At 31.8% G+C, this 23,583-nt stretch overlaps 1 protein-coding gene across 2 annotated transcripts; it reads right to left on the bottom strand.

The window, feature by feature from the left end:
* Nucleotides 1-88: 88 nt before the first annotated feature.
* On the bottom strand, nt 89-23,148 carry LOC144834872 (uncharacterized). Of its 2 annotated transcripts, XM_078689843.1 has the most exons (24): nt 23,007-23,148; nt 22,064-22,243; nt 21,240-21,398; nt 18,966-19,199; nt 18,377-18,560; nt 18,078-18,214; nt 15,682-15,801; nt 15,273-15,386; nt 14,760-14,990; nt 12,903-13,157; nt 9,623-9,692; nt 9,027-9,160; nt 8,846-8,875; nt 7,561-7,713; nt 7,299-7,436; nt 6,414-6,497; nt 6,030-6,146; nt 5,403-5,560; nt 4,600-4,765; nt 4,240-4,412; nt 3,673-3,837; nt 3,001-3,181; nt 2,774-2,886; nt 89-2,622 (listed from the first exon to the last, which is right to left on the bottom strand). In XM_078689843.1, the coding sequence occupies exons 1-24, from the start codon at nt 23,025-23,027 to the stop codon at nt 2,445-2,447; spliced, it is 3,495 nt and encodes a 1,164-aa protein (XP_078545969.1). In that variant the 5' UTR covers nt 23,028-23,148; the 3' UTR covers nt 89-2,444. The 2 variants fall into 2 exon arrangements, with proteins under 2 accessions (XP_078545969.1, XP_078545970.1); XM_078689844.1 differs by lacking the exon at nt 8,846-8,875.
* Nucleotides 23,149-23,583: the final 435 nt, after the last annotated feature.

The raw sequence follows: 23,583 nt of genomic DNA, 5'->3' as shown, positions 1-23,583 counted from the left end.
CTTTCAAAATTCAACAGACACGATTAAAACTTTAAAAGACATAATACATAATTATTAGACAACAACTTGAATTCCTAGAAATGTAGATTTTATTACAAAATACATTTATTAAGCACACATCACAATTACATCTTAAGTAAAATATTTGCCATATCTTGAAGAAAAGAGCATCCATGAAAAGCTAGGCCTATATTTTAAGAACACAAACAACAAATTTCTGGTTTACAATGGGTGTAATACTCTTGAAACATGGACTTTTAATCAAATAAACCCAGTGCCAGCTAAATTGACCACAAAAAGTTAAATATGAAAGGGTTAAATAAATCAACCCCAAATTTCTTTCTACACATTTCATATAATATTATATAACTCTACTACTATCTTCGATTTGACTGGACATAGCCTGGAACTCTATACTGTCTTTCCAACTACCTGCATTGAAACACTGTTTACAAACTGGACACTTAAAATGGTTCCATCTATTACAATTTTAACCCCGATATTTTCAATAAAGATTCACTCATACTTAAAGCAATATTTGTATACAAATCATAGAAAAATTACAAATTCAGCAATAAATCGTTTCCAATATACAAATAAATATTTTTTTTAATGTATCTTGCATAATAAGTACATACGTACATTTGTTCTTACATATTTATGTATATCTACCTTTTTGTAAAACAAATTGAGTTTAAAAATTGCGGCCAATTTATTGAAATTAATTGTTTTGCTTTAACATTACACATGTTCATATTTTGCATAATTTTTCAATCATCAAATTATTAATTGATCATATCAAATGTAAAAAAGTTATAATTTTTGATATTTTTATTGTTTCTGAACATTCTTTTACTTTTAAAGGTCCTTTGGCACGCCCATTAAGGGGGAAACTCCTGTGAAATTAACAAGGCAAAAAATGTTTTAACACTACGGCCAACTTCTTTTCAGGAGACACCCCTATTAAGTGGCATTTTATTGTACAGTATTTCTAGTACTACATTTATATTATTATTATTAAATCATCATACTAGGAATCAATTTAAATTTATGATACATTAAACACCAAACACTCTGTTTTTGTTAAATTCTATTATAAATATTTAAAAAATACTACAAAAAACCCTGTATGCGTACATACAAAATACTTACAAGTACACACAATAATATTTTACAATTTTTAAATAAAAATGTTGAATTGTAAATAGAAATAACAGTTTCTCAAATGGGCATTATTTCATTTGTCAAAGTGTAGCTAACAACTAAAATGAGACATGGTTGCATATTGAAATTGCATCATAATACCATACAGCATAAATAAGGGCAGGGCAGGTTACATTTGTGTATAAAATAATATAATAAAAATATAAAAATTCATCACAAATTGTACTACATATAAATACCAATAGCTAATTAATATACTAGTAAGGTAAAGTTGAAACCTAAGCTAATGCTAACGGCCGTGGTGCCCATCTCCATTTCCTTAGCGTTTGGGCCAGACTCCACTAAGTGTGTATGTTTGTGGGGGGTACGCCACTCCTCCCGCACAAACGACTAGTAGTTTGGTGTTATTCTTTTCAAGGTGTTGCTTTTGCACATTAATGTCATTATTATAATATTATAAATTCAAGTTTTTTCCGATATCTGTTTCTGGACGGACTAACAACACATATCAAAATCAAGGCAATATTATATTGTCGCTGGACGGAAATAAATATACCAACTGTACTGACTGTAAATTCAACTGTAATAATTATTATTACATTAATTCATATCTGGACGGATACAAAATATTGGCACATAGTGTGTACTCTACTCATAGTACGCGATTACAACATATAATCAATTAATTTTTAATTTTAAAATATCTCAACCTACATTACTACATTTGAAGTTTGTCAGGAGTCTTTTCTTATGTAACCACTTTTAACCACTTTCTGTGGAACTCCAGTTGACCATAAACATTACCCTTTTCAATCTTTGAGGAAAATTCCTCATGCAATATAACAATACAAAAAAACAAATACAACAGATCTACAAACAATATATAAAACATTATGAGATATTAAAAGCAGTTATTCATATAAACTCCTCAAAAGTCTTCTTCAAGATTTCTAAACACTCTTTTGCCAATTGTAACAAAACACAGTGCAAAAGGTCTGTGTCTAATCAAGGCAATCTAACAACAGGATGCTGAGCTCTGGAGATCAAAGGGTTTATCTGTGGCTGCGACACAATCAGTTCCCTTGCAGACACTGCTCACCTTGGTACACACATAGTACAGTATAATTGGTATTTGTCGCAGCCAGACATAAGATCAAAGGACTGTTACAAGTTCCTATCTTAGCAAGGCAAGCTCAGTGTCCTGTTGTTAGATTGCCTTTACTCTAAATACTAATAAACATAGGAGTATGTAATGACTGGTAATAGATCTCAGTACAAATTTACGATTCGGAGTCGACCTCAGTGCTCTCATTGTCCAGCGTTCTTCCAGTGCTGGAAAGATTACGAGCATTGTTCACGTAGCCGTTGATGTGTGGAGAATACCCAGCAGACCCCGGTGAACGTACCGTAAGCAGACCTTCAGGCCGATGGCTAGACAGATCTAATGATGGTGCGTAGCTACGAATAAAATAAAATAATTTATGTTTCAAAACAACACTGACAAAATGAAATCAATCCACTAAAACTGACAATACAACAGCGATAGTACTATTTGTGGTAAAAAAAATAACCACAGTGTCTATAAAAACTTAATATCATGATGTAATACCTCATGGAGTTTCCAAGTCCACTGCTTAATGACCCTTTTGGCGCTCCATAGCTAAATGATGACATTGGGTGAGTTATTGGCAAACTGCTAGGCAAAACTGCTTTGTTAATTTCCTACAAGAAAATAATATATTGATGCAAAATTAAGTAAAATATTTTTGTTATATGACATTCATAATTGTTCTGGGAAGATAAGATAAAGAACAAAAATTAATTTATTGTACATACTTCTTTCTGTTTTTCCAAGCGATATTCCCTGACTAGCTTTTCGAGTGCGATACGTTGTTTGCTCAACACATCCACTCTTTCTTGAAGCACTCCGTTCTCATGCTCCAAGAACTTTAAACGATACTCCATTGTTGCTAGGTTACGAGATTGGTCTCTTGTTAACTCTTCATTTTCACTAAATCTATAAAACAAACATTTTCAATTTTGTTTGTTTAACATTTGTTAATTTGTTTGGTTTTTGATTTTTCATTAACTTTTTAACATTTTGTCTCTAGAATACAAATTGTGTATGTTTTACTATTGTATTTAAGTGTTTTTTTTTGGTTTTTTTTTTACCATATTTAATGAGGGTGATCCATCCAGCTATTGCTAATCATTAGGGACCCTCAGAGGTTCACAACACAAACATATACGCAAGATGCTCTACATAAACAAAGTATTATTACAAGTCTTTGGGAGTGGAGTAATTTGGTCCTTAGAAAAAATCCTGACATGTGACGGGACTTGAACCCAGGACCCTTGGAGTAGTAGACAAGCATCATAACCACCAAGCCACAACTCCACTTTCAACAAAATAAAATGTAGTAGTAGAAACATAATACAAGTATATAATTACAAGAGAGTTAACAAGCATAGATTTTACTTATTAAAGACAATACAACTACATCATACTTAGCAAGGAGTTCCCTATGCTCTGACAGCAATTGTTTGTGATTGGTGTCCATGTTATTCTTCCATTGTTGTTCATGCTGTAACTCTCGTTTGGCATTCGTTAGCTCCTCTTGTAACTTGTTCAAACTCTCGGTCAAAATCAATTTATGTCTTGTAAAAATCTCTCTAATAAAAGTAAAAAAAGAACAATAATTAAATACAGTATTTAACTACAAAGAGAATAATTATTATGTGACATTAAATTGGCATATTCAACAACAAAATTATTTTTTGTGAAGGAAATACAATATATCTTTCATTAACTGTTATTTATACATTTCAGTTGCATTTCACTGAACTTCATTGCTTTTAGACACAAATTTCAGCCTCATTATTTATAGTTGTTTGTTGTTTGTGTCATTCAATGACTTAGTGTGAATCTGCCTTTAATAATACTCCTTAAGCTACTGAACATAAGTGACCTGGGCAATACTAAAGAAGCAATGATATTTACAAATGTCAAAGGTCAGCCAGATGTACAATGTATAATAATAAAAGAATAAACAGTTTGTAAATCATCAACTTTACCTCGCTGCTTGTAATTTGCTCCTGTGGTGGCGCTTTTGATCGTCATACTTGTGCATCTGTAGTTGAAGTTTCTCCGTCGTCTGGAACACTTCCATCTGCAGCCTATCAACCTGGTTCCTTAAGCTTGACAGTTGGTCTGACAGCACTTGCTTATTTTTCTCAGATACACTTTGCTGAAAAAAACATAAAAATACTGTTACATATTGATGTGAACCGATCAGAGATTATTATGTTATAATAGTTGAAATTACTAAAACAAATGCACCAAATATGGTGAAATGATGTAAATAGACATTTTGCCAGGGTTTAAATGATTCGACTTTGATTTGGAGAGGAAAGAGTGGAGGAGGAGAAACTGACCATTTCACTAATAGATTTATTTTGGTCCTCAATTGTATGAAGTTTGTTCTGTGTTTCAAGGTATTTGTGTTTCAATTCTGAGTTATTGTGGTGAAGTTGATCTTCTTTGTTGCGAAAGAAATCCAACTGGCTTTTGAGCTCCTCTATATGCTGATTTTGTAACGACCTGATAATAAATAAAATACAAGAAGTGAATTATAAGTCAAATTTAAAGATATCAATTTTCTATATTCCTAAAGGTTTTTGGAAACAACTGTATTAAAACAAATCAAAATTACATCCTCAAGGTAAGTACTCTAGAATTTATGAAAAATATCCTTTGATCTGCACACTAATAATTTATTTTGTTATTAATAATAATTAAAACGAAGAAACTAGATTAGAACTAGTAATACACTAGTAGTTTATTAAGATCCAAAATATGATCCAAACATATTTTATTTTTAGACTACATTTTTAGAATAAATAACAAGCGTTTGTCATTAATATAAACTTTTCTTGATGTAACGTAACATACAGATACAAAAAACTTTATTTGTCTTTGTAAAAAACAAAGAAATGTCGGTTGTCAGCAATCCGATTAAAAAATACATATCATAAACAGACTGAAAAATGAAAAAAAATGTAAAAGTACAAAACAGTAACATTAAAAATCTTAAAAAGGTTAAACAAATTACATTCTAGAGACACCAGTGTTAAACATATGAATAGAGTTTGGCATAAACAAACTACTGTAGCCTAGATCTTACAAGAATCTGAACATAAATTTAGTTTCTAAATTGTTTACAATATTAATTACACACCTTTGAATTCTATCCTCTTGTATTTGTGACTTATATTTGAGTATTTCTTCTCTACAGTTCTGTACCTCTATACGTGTTGCTTCGTAGTCCTTCAACTGTTGTTCCGCCGTTTGAAGCTTAAGTGACATGTCATCGACCTCTTGCTGTAACTCTGGAATCTATTAAATCATTTGCTTTTCATCAGTTTTTTAATATGGATCATATATTCAAGTTTATATGAAATTATGAACATTATCATATCCGTAAGTTGCTGAAACCTCCCTATTAAGCAAGATTCCCACAGTACTGACACAACAACATAAGGAGGTAGACGTAACAAGTGAGTTGACCAATGAATAGTATATAGTGTAAATGTTCATTTCAACAAATTTGGCATTGTTGGTTGATATTACAGTGGCGGATCCAGGATTTAGAAATAGAGAGTCCCTAAAAATGGTGATTGAAGGGCTGAGCTTAATTTGATGTCCTATCTTTTGCAATAAAATTTGCAAAATTTAGGAGCAGTCCCCTTGGATCCACCCCTGTATTAGGTATAAGGGAAGTACAACATGTTAGCAGTCGATGGCTAAGTTACAACATTCGACCAAGGGTTTGGAAAAAAATCTGAAACATCATTATCTGACATACCCGTCTCTCAGCAGATTGTGCTCTGTGTTGAACTTTACCAAGAGCGGTCGATGATACGTTGACCTCTGCTTTGTGACGTTCAAATTCAGAATCTCTCAGACGAATTGTGTTATTTTGCTGTTTATGTTTAAAGATTAAATTCGTACAGAATTATCATTTGAATTGAATTTGTTATTTATCTATACTGGGTAACCTTTTCAGTCAAAGACTGTACACCGGGGTAACCCCCACTCGTCTCTAAAGATGTACTAGGTTCTTTAAATGCACATGACCTACTTATCCAGAATTGTTTTCTGCTTCATCAATTAGATTTTAACTCGGCTAAATAATTGCTTTATACTATAACACATTTCTGACAATTTTACTCAATTGTATGTTACTTACTCTGTCTATTTCTGTCTCCAATTCCTGCCTTGCTGCCTCACTATTTGTTAACTTCTCTAGAAGATCTTTCATCTGATTCCATAACTAAGAGGAAACAAAACACAAACAACCAAATAATAGTTATCCATGGCTACTAGATACTGCTAAGTTAACCAGCTGGAATTCTCCTAGGCTACAAATGACACAAAGAGACTTGATTATTAAGTTCCTTAGGTTCTACTATAACTTTGAAAGAACAGTTATAAACATAAATCTAGATGGCTAATTAAAACAATGGTTGTGAGCTGACTGTATTTCACAGTGAATATGGATTATGACATGCTGCCCTCAATGGCACAGGTTCAATACAATTATCAACCAATCAGAATGACTTGTTTGTCAAGTAAAGTAAAAAGGAATCTGATTGGTTAAAGGCATGCCACCTACTTTGTTTGTCACACATCTTTTGAGTAATGATTTAAAGACAAACAATGCACATTATTATTAATCTCCTTTTTTAAATGACCAGCTAAAAGGATTTATCAATTAAAAAGAGGATATAGGATCTTAAAACAATCGATATCAGATCGTAAAATTTCAAACAAAACAGGGGATATAAAGATATGAAAACCTGAAAAGACAGGATAACAGATCTGAAAATCTCAAAACAGATATAAAATGTGAAATGTCTGCTTTTTTCCTGTTATTCAGTTTTATGACATGATGATATGTCATTATTTTTCTTTTTTTTTCTGTTTAGGGGTTGGTATAAGACAAGTTCTTTTACTTCTATTCCCAATCCCTGAAACAGCTCCTATTATCGTTACCATTTAACTTTACTATAAATGTATGTTTTTTTTTCTTGGACTGTTTAAAAAAAAAGTGAAAGAATATGACAAACTTTACCTTGGTCATTTCTTCTTCTAATACTTTGTTTCGTCCTTCCACATCGTTCCGCAGTCTGATCTCATCTTCAAGTCTGCTGTCACCGGTATTTGTGACGCCACACAGTCGAGTGTTCTCCTTCCGCAGTTGACTTACTTCCTACAAGATCATTAAAGTTTTATTATCACAAAATGTTCAGGGTGAAATAGGTACTGTCACCTTATTTTACTATGGAGGCTCAGGAGGAGATGTGTTTTTAGAAATAAATATTATGTAATCTTACTTCGTTTTTCTCTGAAATAGTTTCTTGTAAATCTTTTTTTTTTCGATCGGCACGGTCCAGCTGCCACTTCAATTCGTTGTTCTCACGACCAAATTTCTCACGTTCAGAAATCATTTCACGTTGTACACGAACAATCTCAACATCCATGTTGGTCTAAAAGGTAAACGAAAATATTTCATATACAGTAAGTATTTTACATTTTTTCCACTAACATCTGCATGAAAAATTGTTTTCTTCGAAAAATGTTTATATCTGGTTTTATATTAAATATCTGTATATAATTCTTTACGTTAACCAGTAATAAATATGTACACGTATCTATTATGCAAAGAATTGTATACAGAAAAATCATTTTCTTCCTGAATCCTGATGATCGGGAAAATGACTATTTATTGTGCAAGACCTACTAGATGACTATTAAGCTCATGCAGATAGTATCAAGCTCATGTAGATAGTATAATTTAATGATATACTTTCATTGTTCACCAGTAGACGAAATGATAAGGAGGTTTTTATATCAAGAATCCAAGACAATATTTCTGTTTTATCTCTTTCAACATAATAATAATACAGTATATAGGATTGTTAATATTAGATGATACAATTAAGTTAGTCATATTACAATGTATTAATATTATCAAATAATAATTTGAACACTACTGATGAATGATAAATACTATAATATAAAAAATTTAAATATAATAAATAAGTTTTATCTTAAATCTGAATAGTGCTCTAATTTTAAGATAAATAACAAAATTGCAGGGGCTTCTCTCAATCAGTTGTTTATCATATGTGATGTGCCCATATATGGACATGAAGAAATAATATCACTACCATATTTGAGTATATCGCTACCATATTTGGGCACATCACACATTTTTTTGTGCATGTAAAAATTACCAGCAAACAAACCACTGTTTAGAATAATTCAAATGATGATATGAAGTGCATGATTTTTCCATTTGTTAACGTTCAATAACATTTTCATGAATAAAGCTCTGTCTACAATATCAAACTTTATGTGACAAAAAAATGTGATGTGCCCATATATTGACATGATGATGTCATATCACTACCATATTTGGGCATATCACTACCATATTTGGGCATATCACTACCATATTTGGGCATATCACTACCATATTTGGGCACATCAAACTTTTTCAAACTAGTTTGATAGTGTAGACAGAGCTTTAGATTGTGAGTTAATGAAATGATACTAATGGTACAGTTTAGTACACACATTACAGAATCAAAGTTGGATTGAAATTGAAGCACGTACCAGTTTACATTCAAGTTCTTCAATATCTCTCTTTAAATTGAAATTAAAATAAGATGCATTTTGTCATGTTGTATATTTATGTCTCTTCAACTTAGAATTTACTAAAAACACACAGAAGCAAACACTATCTCCATTTGTATGGATAACATTAAAATTAAAAACAAATTAATATCAACATTACCTGTCCTTGGCTAGAGATATCGTGGTTCCTTGAAACTTCCAAAGACTTCTGATTGATTTCCTCTTTCAATTGTTTCACTGATCCTTCCGATAGTTTCAGTTTTTCTTTGAGGAAGGCAATCTCAGAAGTCAAATCTGAAAAGATAATGATAATAGTATTAATAGGGACTTCTTCAGTCTTCTGAAAGTAGTTAAATGCAGTTTCCTGGACGGTCAAAATCTGTACGCAAATTATCTAACAATTCTTTAAAAAAACACTTTTTTGTAATAAACACTGTATTGTAAACATTTTTAAATAGGCATAACTAAATGGAGTCTTCTTCCCAATATCTAACTACCATTTCTAGTGTATTGCTTGTAATCTTGTACAGTACTCATACATTGTTATTGTATAAATTGTTATTGGAATTTTTTTGACCAAATAAATAAATGAATGAACAAAATAACTGGTGGAGGAGAGTTTTATATAAAATTATGTAGAATATATAAAAATTAACAGTAAAATTATTGGTTAACATTGGACATACTGTAATAACATAGCCATTTTTAATAAAGCATTTTGACATTACAAATTAACTAAGTCTGTATCCAACTTACCAGTTATTTTAGTCCTGTCTAACTGCAGCTCATCAGATAACTGAGTATTACGTCTCTTACTAGAATCCAACTATGAACAAAATACAAACACGCAAAATGTGATTTAATTACCAGAAATGAAAATCTTAAAATGCAAATTAATAGATTATTAATTCAATGGAGTATAACAGATTCTCAATGGTTTGTGAGGAACACCTGATAACTTGAGTACAAATCAATAAGAAGTCTTGTGTGCGAAAAGATGTAAGTAGAGTTGATAATAATACAGACCACGTTGATCGACACTTTCAAATAAATAATCTTTCTTGCATCAACAGAGAGTGCAGATGAACTTTCCATAAAAGCAGATAAGTGAGCTGACCTTTGAACGTTCTATTAGCTGGATTACAGTAATCTATTAGGTGATGTATTTTACATCAGTGGAATTAATGATAAACTATAATATACGGACAGGTGGAGCATTCTCCATTTCCGAAACACATTGTTGAACATTTCTTTCTCCGTTTTTGCACTTGTCTGCACAGTTGATGCTTGTCTATGGCCCTGGTGACAATTACTACTACCTTATAATGTACAGTACAACTATAAGTTTCATATTATATTAACAATACTTTATCTTCTGTGAACTAAATTACTCTACAATAGTAATAAAGTAAATGCAGTACAAAAGTACATTTTTTCCAACACAAACTCCATAAATATACTTGTGACAATTCCACTATGTTTGGCAAAACAGCCTCAATAGAACAACAACTAGACTATTAACAAACCTTGCTATTCTCATAAAATATTTGGGCACACACTTCACAACGATAAAAATATTTAAGGTTAGAACCATCCTTTTCAATCGCAGTTTAATAAACTTACAGATCAATTTCATAATTATTCAATCTTCCCACACCAATCATACAAGCGTGACTGATTTTAACTCTGACAGAAGAATATCAATTCTTTTCATTTTTGGTTACTGTATGTCAATTTACAATAGGGACAAAAAGAATGACACTTTACAAGTTAGGGACCTGGAAAGAATTGTTGCTAGGGGTTACTATACACAAGCGGATGGAGTAGAAATCAGTGAAGCGTATCATAGAAGATTTCAATTATGAATTGAAATCATGAACAAAATCAAACAATAGAATTCAACTACCTTTAAAAGAATAACAACTTGGAAACAAAATTCCATTGTAAACTCAATTGTGAGCAGCGAACACAAGGTATCTAGGAAAATATTGAATCATAATCCAAAACAAACAAAAATAACCATCAATTGACCATTAGACCATTAACTGACCATTAAATGACCATCATGATTTTATTTCTTCTTGATAAAGCTTAGATGACAGGTCACTGTAAGTTAGAACGGGAAATAAATTTATCTTGTAGGTTGGTTGGTCACATTATTATCACTTGAGTGGTCTTTAGTTAGAAAAAAGTATATTTAAGTATTAAGTATTATATAATTTAATGGTCAACTTCTGTATAAACAGTATATAATTATTATCATGTTTCAAATAGACAGTGAAAATGACATTGGAATACACAGCACTAATCGAGGCCATGAGCACTTTTAAACATATTTAATGGGGATTATTAAAATAAGTTGATTTTGAGAGGTTCTTATTTAAAGCATTAATTATTGTAAATTATACTGACCTTCGATTTTAAGACCTATTGAATAAAATGGTGTTACAATTGTCAACTTGATGGGATGGCAAGGATGCTATTACCATGGCAACCACCTGCTCTACTCCATGAGTAGATCCTTCAAGTTTGTTAATGAATAATCCCTTTTTATAATGTGTATCACTGTCTTAAAAGATGCACTTTGATACAGAATAACGAGTTGCAAGCACTCAGCATCCAAACAATGGTGTGTATGTTATGTGTATTTTACTATTTAATATTCATTCTTTGTTATCTATAGCTATTGTAATGGTACCAAATGTACAGTAAATGTTTGTTTAATATAATATATAAATTAATGTTATATTATCAATGTGTTTTCCTTATTTTAGTGTATTTTTATTAAGTCTTGATGAACTTAGATACAACATGACGAGTTGCAGCACTCAGCATCCAAACAATGGTGTGTATGTATATTTTACTATTCAATATTCATTCTTTGTTTTAAATATCTATAGATTTTATTGTATATTCATCCAGAATTATTTTACAAAAAAAAATCTTTTTTTTTCATCAACTATTAATTTTAGATCAGCCAAGACTGATCCACACACTGTAATTAAGTGCAATTATTTATTTTGTATTAACCAACGTCAATAGGAATTAAAAAGAAATTCTGCTTTCTTTTGACCAAATCTTTTGGCAAGACGTAGACAGCTGCCAATGCACCTTCTTTAATCGCTTTCCGGATTCAACAAATAATCAACTACTAAGGCGTGCTAGGGATACCTATAATTATGTATCTAAATATGTATATTATTTGATTTTTTGAGTAAACATAGATGGTAAATTAATGGAGCAAGTAAAATTACTAAATGATAATTGATCATACATCTTTAGAAATTTGATAACAATGTTTCCTGGCGATCCAAACAACTTTGACAACGTATTCCTTCTTTATTGATATACTAGTCTGTCATGTCTTTAGAGGCTCTGTGAGTTAGTAAAGCTCTGTCTACACTATCAAACTTTATGTGACAACAAAATGTGATGTGTCCATATGGTCACGATGATGTCATATCACTACCATATTTGAGAATATCACTACCATATTTGGGCACATCACACTTTTCTTATCAAACTAGTTTGATAGTGTAGACAGAGCTTTACATATAAAACGGTTAAATTAAACAAAACAATCTGGATGAATAGAAGGATGAAAATAATTAAACAAATGGACTGAAGACAACATACAGTGACTTCGAACATACAGGTAAGGTAAAGTAAGGTAACTTGACATGCACAAATTAGTTGGGTATTTTCTTAGCGACTCATGCATTGGGTAAGTAGTAGTAAGCAATTCTTTTGAGGGTTTTGAGGGTCCCTAATGATCAGCTTCGGCTGGACGAACTACCCTCATAAAATATTGTTGAAATATATAAATAAAACAATCGATAGTAATTTTTGTTTATTCAACATTTTTTTTTCATTTTTTTTAAATAATAGAGGCTTTAAGATGATTTAAGACAATATTTCCTATTATAGTATAAATAATCTCTATTGGAAATACTAGTTGTGTGAATACTGGTATAAAAGTAAAACTAATTCTGTCGGAAAAATTTAAAAACACAAATTTGGTGAGCTGTAGACCTACCTGTTCTTGCAAGTCTTTCTTGTCTAGAAGCAGTTTATCAGCCTCACCAACCAGCATGTTAGCCTGTTGATCCTTCGAGATCATAGTCTGTAATTCTCGGGCTAGAACATCACGATCTTTCTTCAAATCATCAATCAGTTTCTCCAGCTCTTGGTTGATCCGTTTGTTTCGCGACTCTGCGTCTTCCATTAGCGCTTTCTCTCGCGCCATCTGTTCGCGTAGTTGACGGTTTTCAGTTTGACTCGTTGAAAGCTCCTAACAAACGAACATGATAATTTAAAGCATAAAACACACTTATAAATATTGGGTGATACATAATGGGTGATTTTTAGTACAAATTACTACTGCTAAAAAAAAATACATTTTATTCCAATATTTTAGATGGATATTTTAAACCAAAGATAGATGGCGTTGTTCAATATAACCTCGAAAGCTGGACCTGTAACACATCCTGACAAACTACCGATTATTATTCTATAATTATTTTTGGGTAGGTCTATTAATTTAACATGGAGAAGTAAGTTAGTTACTTATTTCTTTTAACCCTTAAGGGTCCTCATAACCTTTTTATTTCACTTTATTGGTTCATAAAAAGAAATATTTATATTTTTTATTTTTAGTTTTAGTTTTTCTTCACAAAAAGGTTAAAACTGCAACTCACAGGATACGCATAACATTAGTAAGGTCAGAAGTCAGGTTTGTTAAGCTTCATTTTATGCATGCAATTAATATCCTTCAAACACAAAATTATTATTATTTATTAATTCAATTATTATCAACCATTGAACCTTATTGTAAAATGTATTATGATTCCACCTAATGTATTAATTCAATTTGTTAATAAACTTAAGTTTAATTTCCAGAAACCATTTTATTGTAGTGCATAATCCACCTAGTCTTCATTGTACCAGGCTGTTCTCTGGAGAATAATTAAAATCAGGGAAGAGTGAATTTACTCTTCCCTGATTAAAATCCACAATTGACAGACACTGACAGGCGACAGGTCCTTCACAATATGGGTACATACAGGAAAGCAGTGGTAACAAAGGTTGTGTAGGTATTTCATTGTTCTTATATAGCTTGCTGTGTCAGAGGTATTCCATGCATCTTATGTTTCCCTACCACCAATTAAGGTACCCCTACCACCAATTAAAACACCTCTTAAAAACCATCTAAGCAACTACTCTTCCAATATCTTACACCCTTGGCCTGACCCATAGAAAATCAGATTTTCAGAAAGAAATTTCAGTTGACATTTTGTAAAGAGTTATGTTTAGGAAGTAATGGTATTGGGGGAGTTGACTGTTAGTTATATAAGATAAAGTACCAATCATTACACGGGTGATCTTCGCACATGCAAATGATGCGAGACCTTAAATCCGCATCTGATGTCAAAATATACCCTATACCCCTAAATTACCAAACAAAAATAATTCCATGAAAGGTAATACATGCAGGATTGAAAAACGTACATGCAACCCACAATGTTAAACCAATTCACCACAGCCGCAGGTATTAAATGGAAGTAAATGGCTTATTTGACTCGTGTTACCTCATGAATTTCGTTCTGCATTTTCGTGAAGTCTGTACGACTTGTGGACGTGTCCTCACGTGCAGACACAAGGTCAGCACGTAGGTCATCCAACTAATTATGAAGGAATATAATTGAAATAAAAACAAACCTCATGAATTTAAAAACGGCAAATGTTAACTGAAAATTACTATAGTGACATTGTAAAAAAAATGTAAAAAGGGTTCATAAAAGAATTTCTTAATTCAATGTTCAGGAGGCAAGTTTTTAATTAGTTAGTATCTGCTTCATTTTGTTATTTTAAGAATGTTTTTTTTCCCGCTCACCTTTTTGGCCAGTTCTCGCTCCCTCTCTTCACTTTCCCTCAGTCTCCGCCGCCACTCTTGTTCGCTCGCTGATCCTCGGTTGTCTAGCTCTTTCGCTCTTTTCTTTTCCCTCTGCAGCAGGTCGAGGGCGCTCTTGTGTTCCATTATCACCTTTTGGTTTTCTTCTTTCAGACGCTGTAGCTCGTTCTGTTGTTTTTCTAAAAGGTCTCTTTCAGTTTTTGTCTTGCTTTCCTGCAGAAATAGTTTAATACATGGTAAGTTTCACATCTAAGTTTACATAAAACATATTTTGAAAATGTAGTACTGTAGGTTCACAAACAAAATTATGTAAGTCAGTGATATAAAAGATGTAACTTATTTTGTATTGGTTTTTTTTCGAAAAAAAAAAAAATGGAATAAAATAAAATTTTGTTTAGTTCTCCACATAGTTCAACATATACATAAGTGCTTTTAATAACATAATAAATGGTTTTTTTTTTAAAACTAAACAATATAAAAAAATAATCTTGTTACCATTTGACTTGTTAAATTATGTTCTTTTCCCTTTAAACTTTCAATATCCTTCTCCATGTATTCTAGTTTCAGTTCTAAGGCCTTTTTATCGTCTTTTACAGTCTTATTTGTTTCCTGCAAAGTTATTAAAGATGATTTAAAACGGTAATATTATATTTGTACATTTTTAAAAAACCATATAGTGACAGGGTCACTATATTCAATGACGTTAAAGCACTAACGCCAGTATTTCTAGTCAAGGGAGATTTTCCTAGATCCGGTTCCTTGCAGAGGTAGATCAAGGATTTAGGCTGTGTTGAGAGTGTAACTTGTAAATTTTATTTACCAATATTGAGGAGGCCAGGTTTTCCCGTCCCCTACATTTTATTTACAAACGCATTCCCTATTCCTATTTTATCGTCATTTTTACCTCAAGTTTATTAAGTTGTTTTTTGTTTTTGTCAATTAAAGCTCGAAGTTTGATGATCGTGGCTTCATGACTGCTTCGTTTCTTCTTCTCATCGTCTAATGATGTTTGCAGCTCACGAATCTATAATGAGATAATAGTTCATGATGAATGAAAGGATTTTAAATGTGAGTAGTTATCAAGAAGAACATATGGGCAGTGGCATAATGGCTATGAGCGCTCACTGGCTATGAGCGCTCACTGGCTAAACCCAGGGGCCCTAAAGCATGAACAGTCCACTGCAACTACCCAGTGTTGAAGGCTCCATTAGAAGCGCTAAACCAGGGGCCTTTGCCAGGTGCGTTACGCCACTGCCTATGGGTAGAGACATTGATGTTAATATTGATTTATACACACACTACAATAATAATTACAAATCATTTTATGGGTGTTATAAATCTGAATCTACTTGATCAGTTGTTTATTTCATAACATGTATTTACAAACTCTGACAAAAAAGGAAAGGAAGAATGCAATGCATATAATATAATGATAATAGGTCAGAGAATGAAGGCAGATGCCTGGAAAGATGAAGACAAACATCTTGAGGTGGGCGAGCATTAAAAACAAATAAATAAATTGAAAAAAAATAAATAAAGAGACAGTATCGAAAAGGTACAGGTCAGGCTATTAATAAGAGAAGATATGATTTTTAGTTTTTATTTTAAATACATTCTAAAATGGAGTGAGGTAGATTATTTCATAATATTTCCTATACAGTATCTAAGATTTACATACGAAAATAAAAATGAATAATTCAGTATGTAAAATATCACCATCCCTAAGGGAGAAGCATGTGTAGAACGTCAAAAGAATGCTAATTTGGTATTCATAATATAACACAGAATTTGTATCTTGAATTATATAGCCTTTTAGCAAGTCATCACAGGAAAAAAAATACCTTTCAAATTTACAATAAGCAAAAAACTTTAACAACCGTTCTCAAAATTGTAACATCTTTTAACAACTTTTTTTTTATTGAGGTAACACCATTTTAATGACTACTAATATTAAAAGAAGGGTGAGTTATGAATGACTTGAGTTTCCATGGTAACTAAAAACATATTGATACTAAAACTTGTGATCACACAAACAATTATTAATTGCTATAGTTACAATACAGTTGAATAATATGTGCACTCAAGTGATTATATTCTGATTTTCAAGGTTCAACATCACATTTTGTTCTTAATATCACTATACAGCGTTTATTCCATTTAGCATACATCCACAATATGCTTAGGCAAAAATTTATTTAAGAAAATCTATCAAATCAAACTGATTTCATTGTGATGGATATTAATGTGGATAAATTATTTTTCTCTGTGGATTTTTATAGAAATACATTAAAGAAAGTTATTGTATTTGTCTTCAAAACGAATGTTGCAATGGGAGTGGAATGATGCATGTTAACACAGCTTTGGTTAAAAGATAGAACTGGAGCTAAGCGTGAACTGATCACTTCCAGATGAAGGTAAAAAAAAAATTATCTACAGTTTAAAGTAAGTTGATTTTTATATTCTATATACAGAGTCTATACTCTCTTAAAAGTGACCCCTTAGGCTAGTGACCACCCACCACCACTAATTATCCACTAGGCTAGTGACCCCTCTAGGCTAGTTTACATTTTCTTTGAATGTACTTTTAAATGGTACTGTATTAGAATTTTAGACATTTCTCGACCTAAACAATTCTGGCTTTGGCGACTTAATAAAAATTCAAATTTGCAAAAAAAATCAAATCTGTTTTGTTGCTCAAATTTCAATCAATATTAGAAATTGATATTTTGTGTTTATTAACAAAGTACAGTTGACTCTCCCAATACTCGACTCTCTGAAACCATAAACCCTCCCAAAAATCAGATCTTTTTCTTGAGGTCTAAAATTCTTTTTTTACCATTCAAGAATACAGAGACTTTCCAGAAAACCAAACCAGCCCATGGGCATCAGGTATTGGGAGAGTTGAATGAACTACTGATGTAAACCAAATTCCACATATTCTAATTGTACTAATATCAATAATATCAAGCAAACACTATGCAAATCCATCAACGAAAATTAAATTAATTTTGTTGTCCACCAACAGAGGGCTCACTCTTCAAGTCAGTAATATTGAGATACAGAAGTGAATACTCTATCTATATAATGTAATTATGTATTTTTGTAATGAATGTTTCTCAGCTTTAAAGGAGAGTAACCAAATAAATATTATTATTACAATCTCTACGTAATGGTCCATAGAGAATAAAGTTCACAATTATAAAAATTCAATTCAACCTATCAATAAAAAATAATTTTAAATCATAAATTGATAAACTCAAGACTTTTTTTAAGGTTTTCTGCAAATTTCCTGTTCCTTACCTTTGTATCTAGAGATGTTTTTTCTTCCTCGCTCGTCTTCAACCGATGTTTCATCGTCGTCATTTCAAGTTCGAGTCGTTTACGAGATTCCTTTAATTGAGAGTTTTCCAAACCTGCTTTCTTCAGCAATGAAGTTTCTATAAATGCAATTTCAACAAATCAAAATTCTGTATAAAATATTTGCATCTAGACTTTCTGATTAAAACTATTGGGTTCCTCTACAATAAATAGCAAGTAGTTTTACTATTTACACTCATTTTAAAACTATTATTCAGTGTGAAGGTGTCCCGTCATTGTACCTTGTTTCTGCTGTTGTAAGGCTTTATTAGCATGTGCATATTTCTCGGACTCTGTTTTATCCAGATCAGTTGACAACTCTGACACATGTGACTCCAGTCCCTTTAATTTTGCTTTCAGTTCTCTGTTCTCCTGCTCAAGTTTGTCCCGACGTGTCTGCATTATCTTTAACTGTTCTTCATGAAGCTGTAGAAAAAACAAATTAAATAACATTGACCGTCATACCACACAGTTGTACACTACAATCATATGAGGCAGTTGTTATTCCTTCTCTTTACTTCTTAAGCTCTGTCCACACTATCAAACTTTATGTGACAAAATAATGTGATGTGCCAATATATGGACATGATGATATCATACCACTACCATATTTGGGAATATTACTGCCACTTTTTTTGTCAAACTAGTTTGACAGTGTAGACAGAGCTTAACAAAGTGTATTGAAATAAGTGCATAGTGGTTTTAATCTGGTAATGGACTTTTTTGTATTCCATGCTGTTGGTGTAATAAAAATATAAAATTAAAAACGTCAACAATTTAATATGATTGCAGTTGATGGGAATGAGAAGAAAGATTCACAACAATGAATACCTTAGCATTTGATTCCAGAATCTTCTTTGAATTTTCTTTTTCTTTCTTAAGTTCATCATCCAATCTTCTCTTTTCTCTTTCCAGTCGTTCCACCTTCTTGTTATCCAGATAGTTGCCAACCTGGGCCTTCTTTTTCCGTTCCATATCCAGGTCATCAAGAAGCTTGGCTCTTTCAACCAGAAGGTAAGCAATTTGTTCACTTTGTGTTCCACTCGCAATGTCCTCAAGACCCTCCTGTAAGATGTTAAAGACTACTGTATTATAACCTAATAATATATAAATTGGTCAGTTTGTCCTACTTTAGTCAGTTTGCCCTACTTTGGTCAGCTTGTCCTATTTTAGTCAGTTTGTCCTACTCTGGTCAGTTTGTCCTATTTTAGTCAGTTTGTCCTACTTTGGTCAGTTTGTCCTATTTTAGTCAGTTTGTCCTACTTTGGTCAGTTTATTTTGTTAATATTTTACAAGGGTGGTTCATCCAGCCGAAGCTGATCATTAGGGACCCTAAAAAAAATACAATATGACAAGACATAAACATACAACAATTAAAGCACACTTTTCTTGGAACTGATGGGTGGGACTCAAATGATAATTAAATGGAAGCGAAGGTTTCATATGTCAAGAATTACAAGAATATAGTATCTTGTTTTAGCTTTGCATGGCAAAAAACATTAGTAAAGTTACTGTCACAAGTTTGCAGTACAACATGTGTTTCTCGAACATTCTCTACAGTATTCATTCAATACAATATATTAAATGGATTTTGTCAATAATCTTCATGGAGGTACTTATAGACCAACTGTAAGAAGCATGTGATGAAATTATCATAATTATTGCTTCACTATCTACAGTATTCCATCCAAACTGATATATCAACTTTTAAAAATTATGTTACTAAGTCTTAAATACACTAGATACAGTAACATTCTCTGATCTCATTTCATTCTCTTCTAAATCATCTCATACAACTTATCATCAACAGTGTATAACATAACAAAGAATTTAATGTGTTAAAATGTGACTGTGACACAAAGCATGTATTGAAATGCTTCATTTTATGAACCACATAACCAATTGCTCCCCTATGATGATGACTGAGTTTGAATAAAACCAAGGTTTAGCATTGTGTTTTGTTTTTAAACAAAAGAGGTTAAAAGGCTTACATCTTATATTGTTGTCATTGAATTACAAAGACAACACATTGTATTGTTATACAATCATTCAATCGATAAGACTGCAAACTTCTAAGTATTTGTAATTCAACTCAAACCCCATGGACTACTCTACAAACACATAAATTATATAGAAATAGTTTGTGGCTGGTACTGTATCTCAGTATCAAAGTTTTATGCTCAAATTTAATTTCATCATAAAACTTAGTAATTGTGTTTGAAATCTAAAAAATGTTCTTGTAAATTGCAGATTTTTGTTTAACTCTCTATTAAAATATTACCATATTTAATTTTTTAAAGGAAATATTTATTTTGAATAAAACTATCATAAAAAATATTTAAATCTCGAGCTTTTCTTTTATTTTTATTACCGAACACTATTTTCAATACTCTTCTTAGCTTTCAACTGAATCATGATTGCTTTCTAACAAAACAATAAGATTCCTTTACTATCACAACACAACATACAATGCAGAGTGTTTGTATACATGACATCACATGGTATCACACAACTAAGCCTTTAGTACAGTGTTTACTAAGTGCACACAAACTGATGCTAGTTTGGGTTTAAATATAATTCATTATTGCGACTTTGCTTTCAATTGAACTGAGGTACTATAATGAAAAATAAGTATCACAAAAGGTTTAATTAAACTAAATACACTCCACTTGAAGTACCCAATTTGAATGCAACTAGTTTATCTTGTAATGTTATATATTTGAATGCACCTTATTTATTTTGTAATGTTATATAATGAGAATTAATGCTAACATACAGTATGTTCATGTGTTTTAAAGTTCATGTGTTACATGTATGTCAAACAAGGTGGATTTTAATGTCACTCAGGACCATTCTATAGTCACCACCAGATAGGCTTACTTCATCAAGGCTTCTATGAATGGATGACTAGTTGGGAGCAGGAACGCTAGTAGACCAAACCTAGTACCGTTTTGATTACAATCTTTCGGGAAATTAACTCACAATTTAATTAACCCATTTTCACCCAAAAGAATCAACAAACTCTGTGTCTATGTACAGTATCTATATTGTAGGCCTACATGAATTGTTCTAAAACTTAGAAACAAGTGGCGATTAGTTTCCTACCTGTTGTAGAAGCATGGCTATCTCCTTATTATCACCTGCAAGTTCTTTCTTCAACGTTTCATTCTCATCTTTTAGACGTTCATTCTCTTTTTCAAATTCTTGTGTCAGTACTTCTCTTTCTTCTGATAGATTTCTAATATGTTCCACATAATTCTCAACCTGAAAACAGTGTAAAGAAACAAGATACAAAATGAGTCAATGACTTGTTTTTGAGAATTACAATATTACTGTAGGAGATTTTACTAACAAATAGTAGGCAGTAAGGCGATTAAAGATAAAATTAGGATAAAATATAGAAAAACATAAAACCTTTCAAAAGAGTGAAACCAAAAGGAAATTGAATTCTAATTGTTGCATCAAAAATTCAATATTTTCTTTTTTTTATTCATTTTGTTTATATTTCATGTTAAAAAAATACAGTACAACACATATTTGACATGATAAAACAAAATGGACAAACCATTTAAAGAGCTTACTAACATTATGTTTATAGTTTATATGTAGGACAAAGAAAAAATTAATTAACAAACTGGATAAGATTCTGGAATAAGCTCACCCTGCTGTTGTGCAAGTCATTTTTAGATTTATAAGCCCACCTCAAAATTTGTATTATAGACATTAATACACATCACACATTATAACTGCAACAGCGTTACCAAAATCTGTGTTTAGGGGGTGACTCAAATAAAGCCACAATGACAGGAGGAGAACATATACAAAGACACTATGGCCAGGGAGGTATACCTCTCTGCTATCACAGAACATTAACAAAGTAAAAATAGATTGAAACACAATTTGTTGGTTTGCTTTGCCCTGTTGCATACCTCTTTCATTTCCTGAGCCTGCTGCTTCTTCAATTCTTCAATCTCTTTTCTTGCAGACTTCAGCTCATTGTCTGCCTTCTTGTACCACTTCCAAACCTTCTGCATCTTCTCTTTATCACTTGAGGTACTTTCAAGGCCTTCATCCTTCAACTTTTTGGAGAGTGACACCTCTCCGTCCATCTGGAAAAAGGGTTAACAAAATAATTCTTGTCTAGCATTCAGTTTTTGAAACTTTATTTACTATTACTTTATTTTATTTAATAATATTAACAATCACTATCGCAATTACAGATCAGTAATTAATGTATTATAAGACTTTTATTTGGAATAAACTCTTCCCAAACCTTCATTTGAACAGAAAATGGTTTATAAGTACTTACTATTTTTCTTAATAATTATTATTGTTTTCATTATTTTTTAGCTATTATATTATACAGATTAAATCACTGGACACACGAAGCAAATTAATACGAAGTAAATTATTATTCTAAATAGACAGTAAACTAGATTAGAACACAGATCTAGTAGAAGTAGGCCTACTTAATTTCATTAATAAGAAACCATGGAGTAATGAAGAAATACTTAATTACAAACTAAAAAAGAGTAAAAAATAAAGCATAGGCCTAAGGCCTATATTTTTTTGTATGTAAAAAATATGATTGACTAGCCTATACTAGTTTTAAAAAAAAAATGCATTCTCAATCTTAATTTAACACATCTAAAACCTAGGCCCTGTATGGATAAGAAACATAGGCCTAGCTTAGGCCATGCATGCCCACGGACGCCCCTTTCCTCGGTGGTTTCAAAACAAGTCTCGCTTCACACCCACCTGATGAATGAGGAATTTACCACACGTACCTGTCAAAATATTCTCGTCATAATCTTCCCTCTCACCTTGCATTGGAAGTAAATTGTAATTACGAAGTATTGTACTCTAACCTACCTTTTGAACCGTCTTCGACATGCCTATGTTTTTATGTTATTTTCAAAATATCACAACGTTTTATTTCCATTATATCATTGTTTACTATCACCATCAATGCGGAACGCCATTTTTGAAACTTTTCTCTTATCGGTTTCTTGTGTGACCTCAAACACTGGGTCACACGCGCAATAATAAGTAAGCAGAAACCCATTGTTATCAGACTTCTGTGATCGATGATTCATTGAGTGGTGATAAGTAAAAAATAATCACTAAACATTTTCGTCTTTACATATAACAATACATAATACATATATAGTAATAATTTCAATCAATTCAACAATTGAACAGAATAAATAATTCTGTTGATTGAATAAAATGCAAATTGAGTTACGATTACTATAAAATACTAAATAGATCATTGTATTGATATTATATTACGCATATGCGTACTTCACTCACTTCGCGTAACCTCCCGCACGCTTTATTTGTGCGCACGCGACAATTTACGCACTTCCGGGCGCAATAAATGCGCGCCCGCGTAAATTGTCGCTCTTCCTGTTTTCTACACGCGCAAGCTGTGATAGCAGCCACCAGC

The sequence above is a fragment of the Antedon bifida genome, chromosome 2 (genome assembly GCF_963402885.1).
Source record: "Antedon bifida chromosome 2, ecAntBifi1.1, whole genome shotgun sequence".
Classification (NCBI taxonomy): domain Eukaryota; kingdom Metazoa; phylum Echinodermata; class Crinoidea; order Comatulida; family Antedonidae; genus Antedon; species Antedon bifida.
This window is presented reverse-complemented; position numbering and strand designations above follow the sequence as displayed.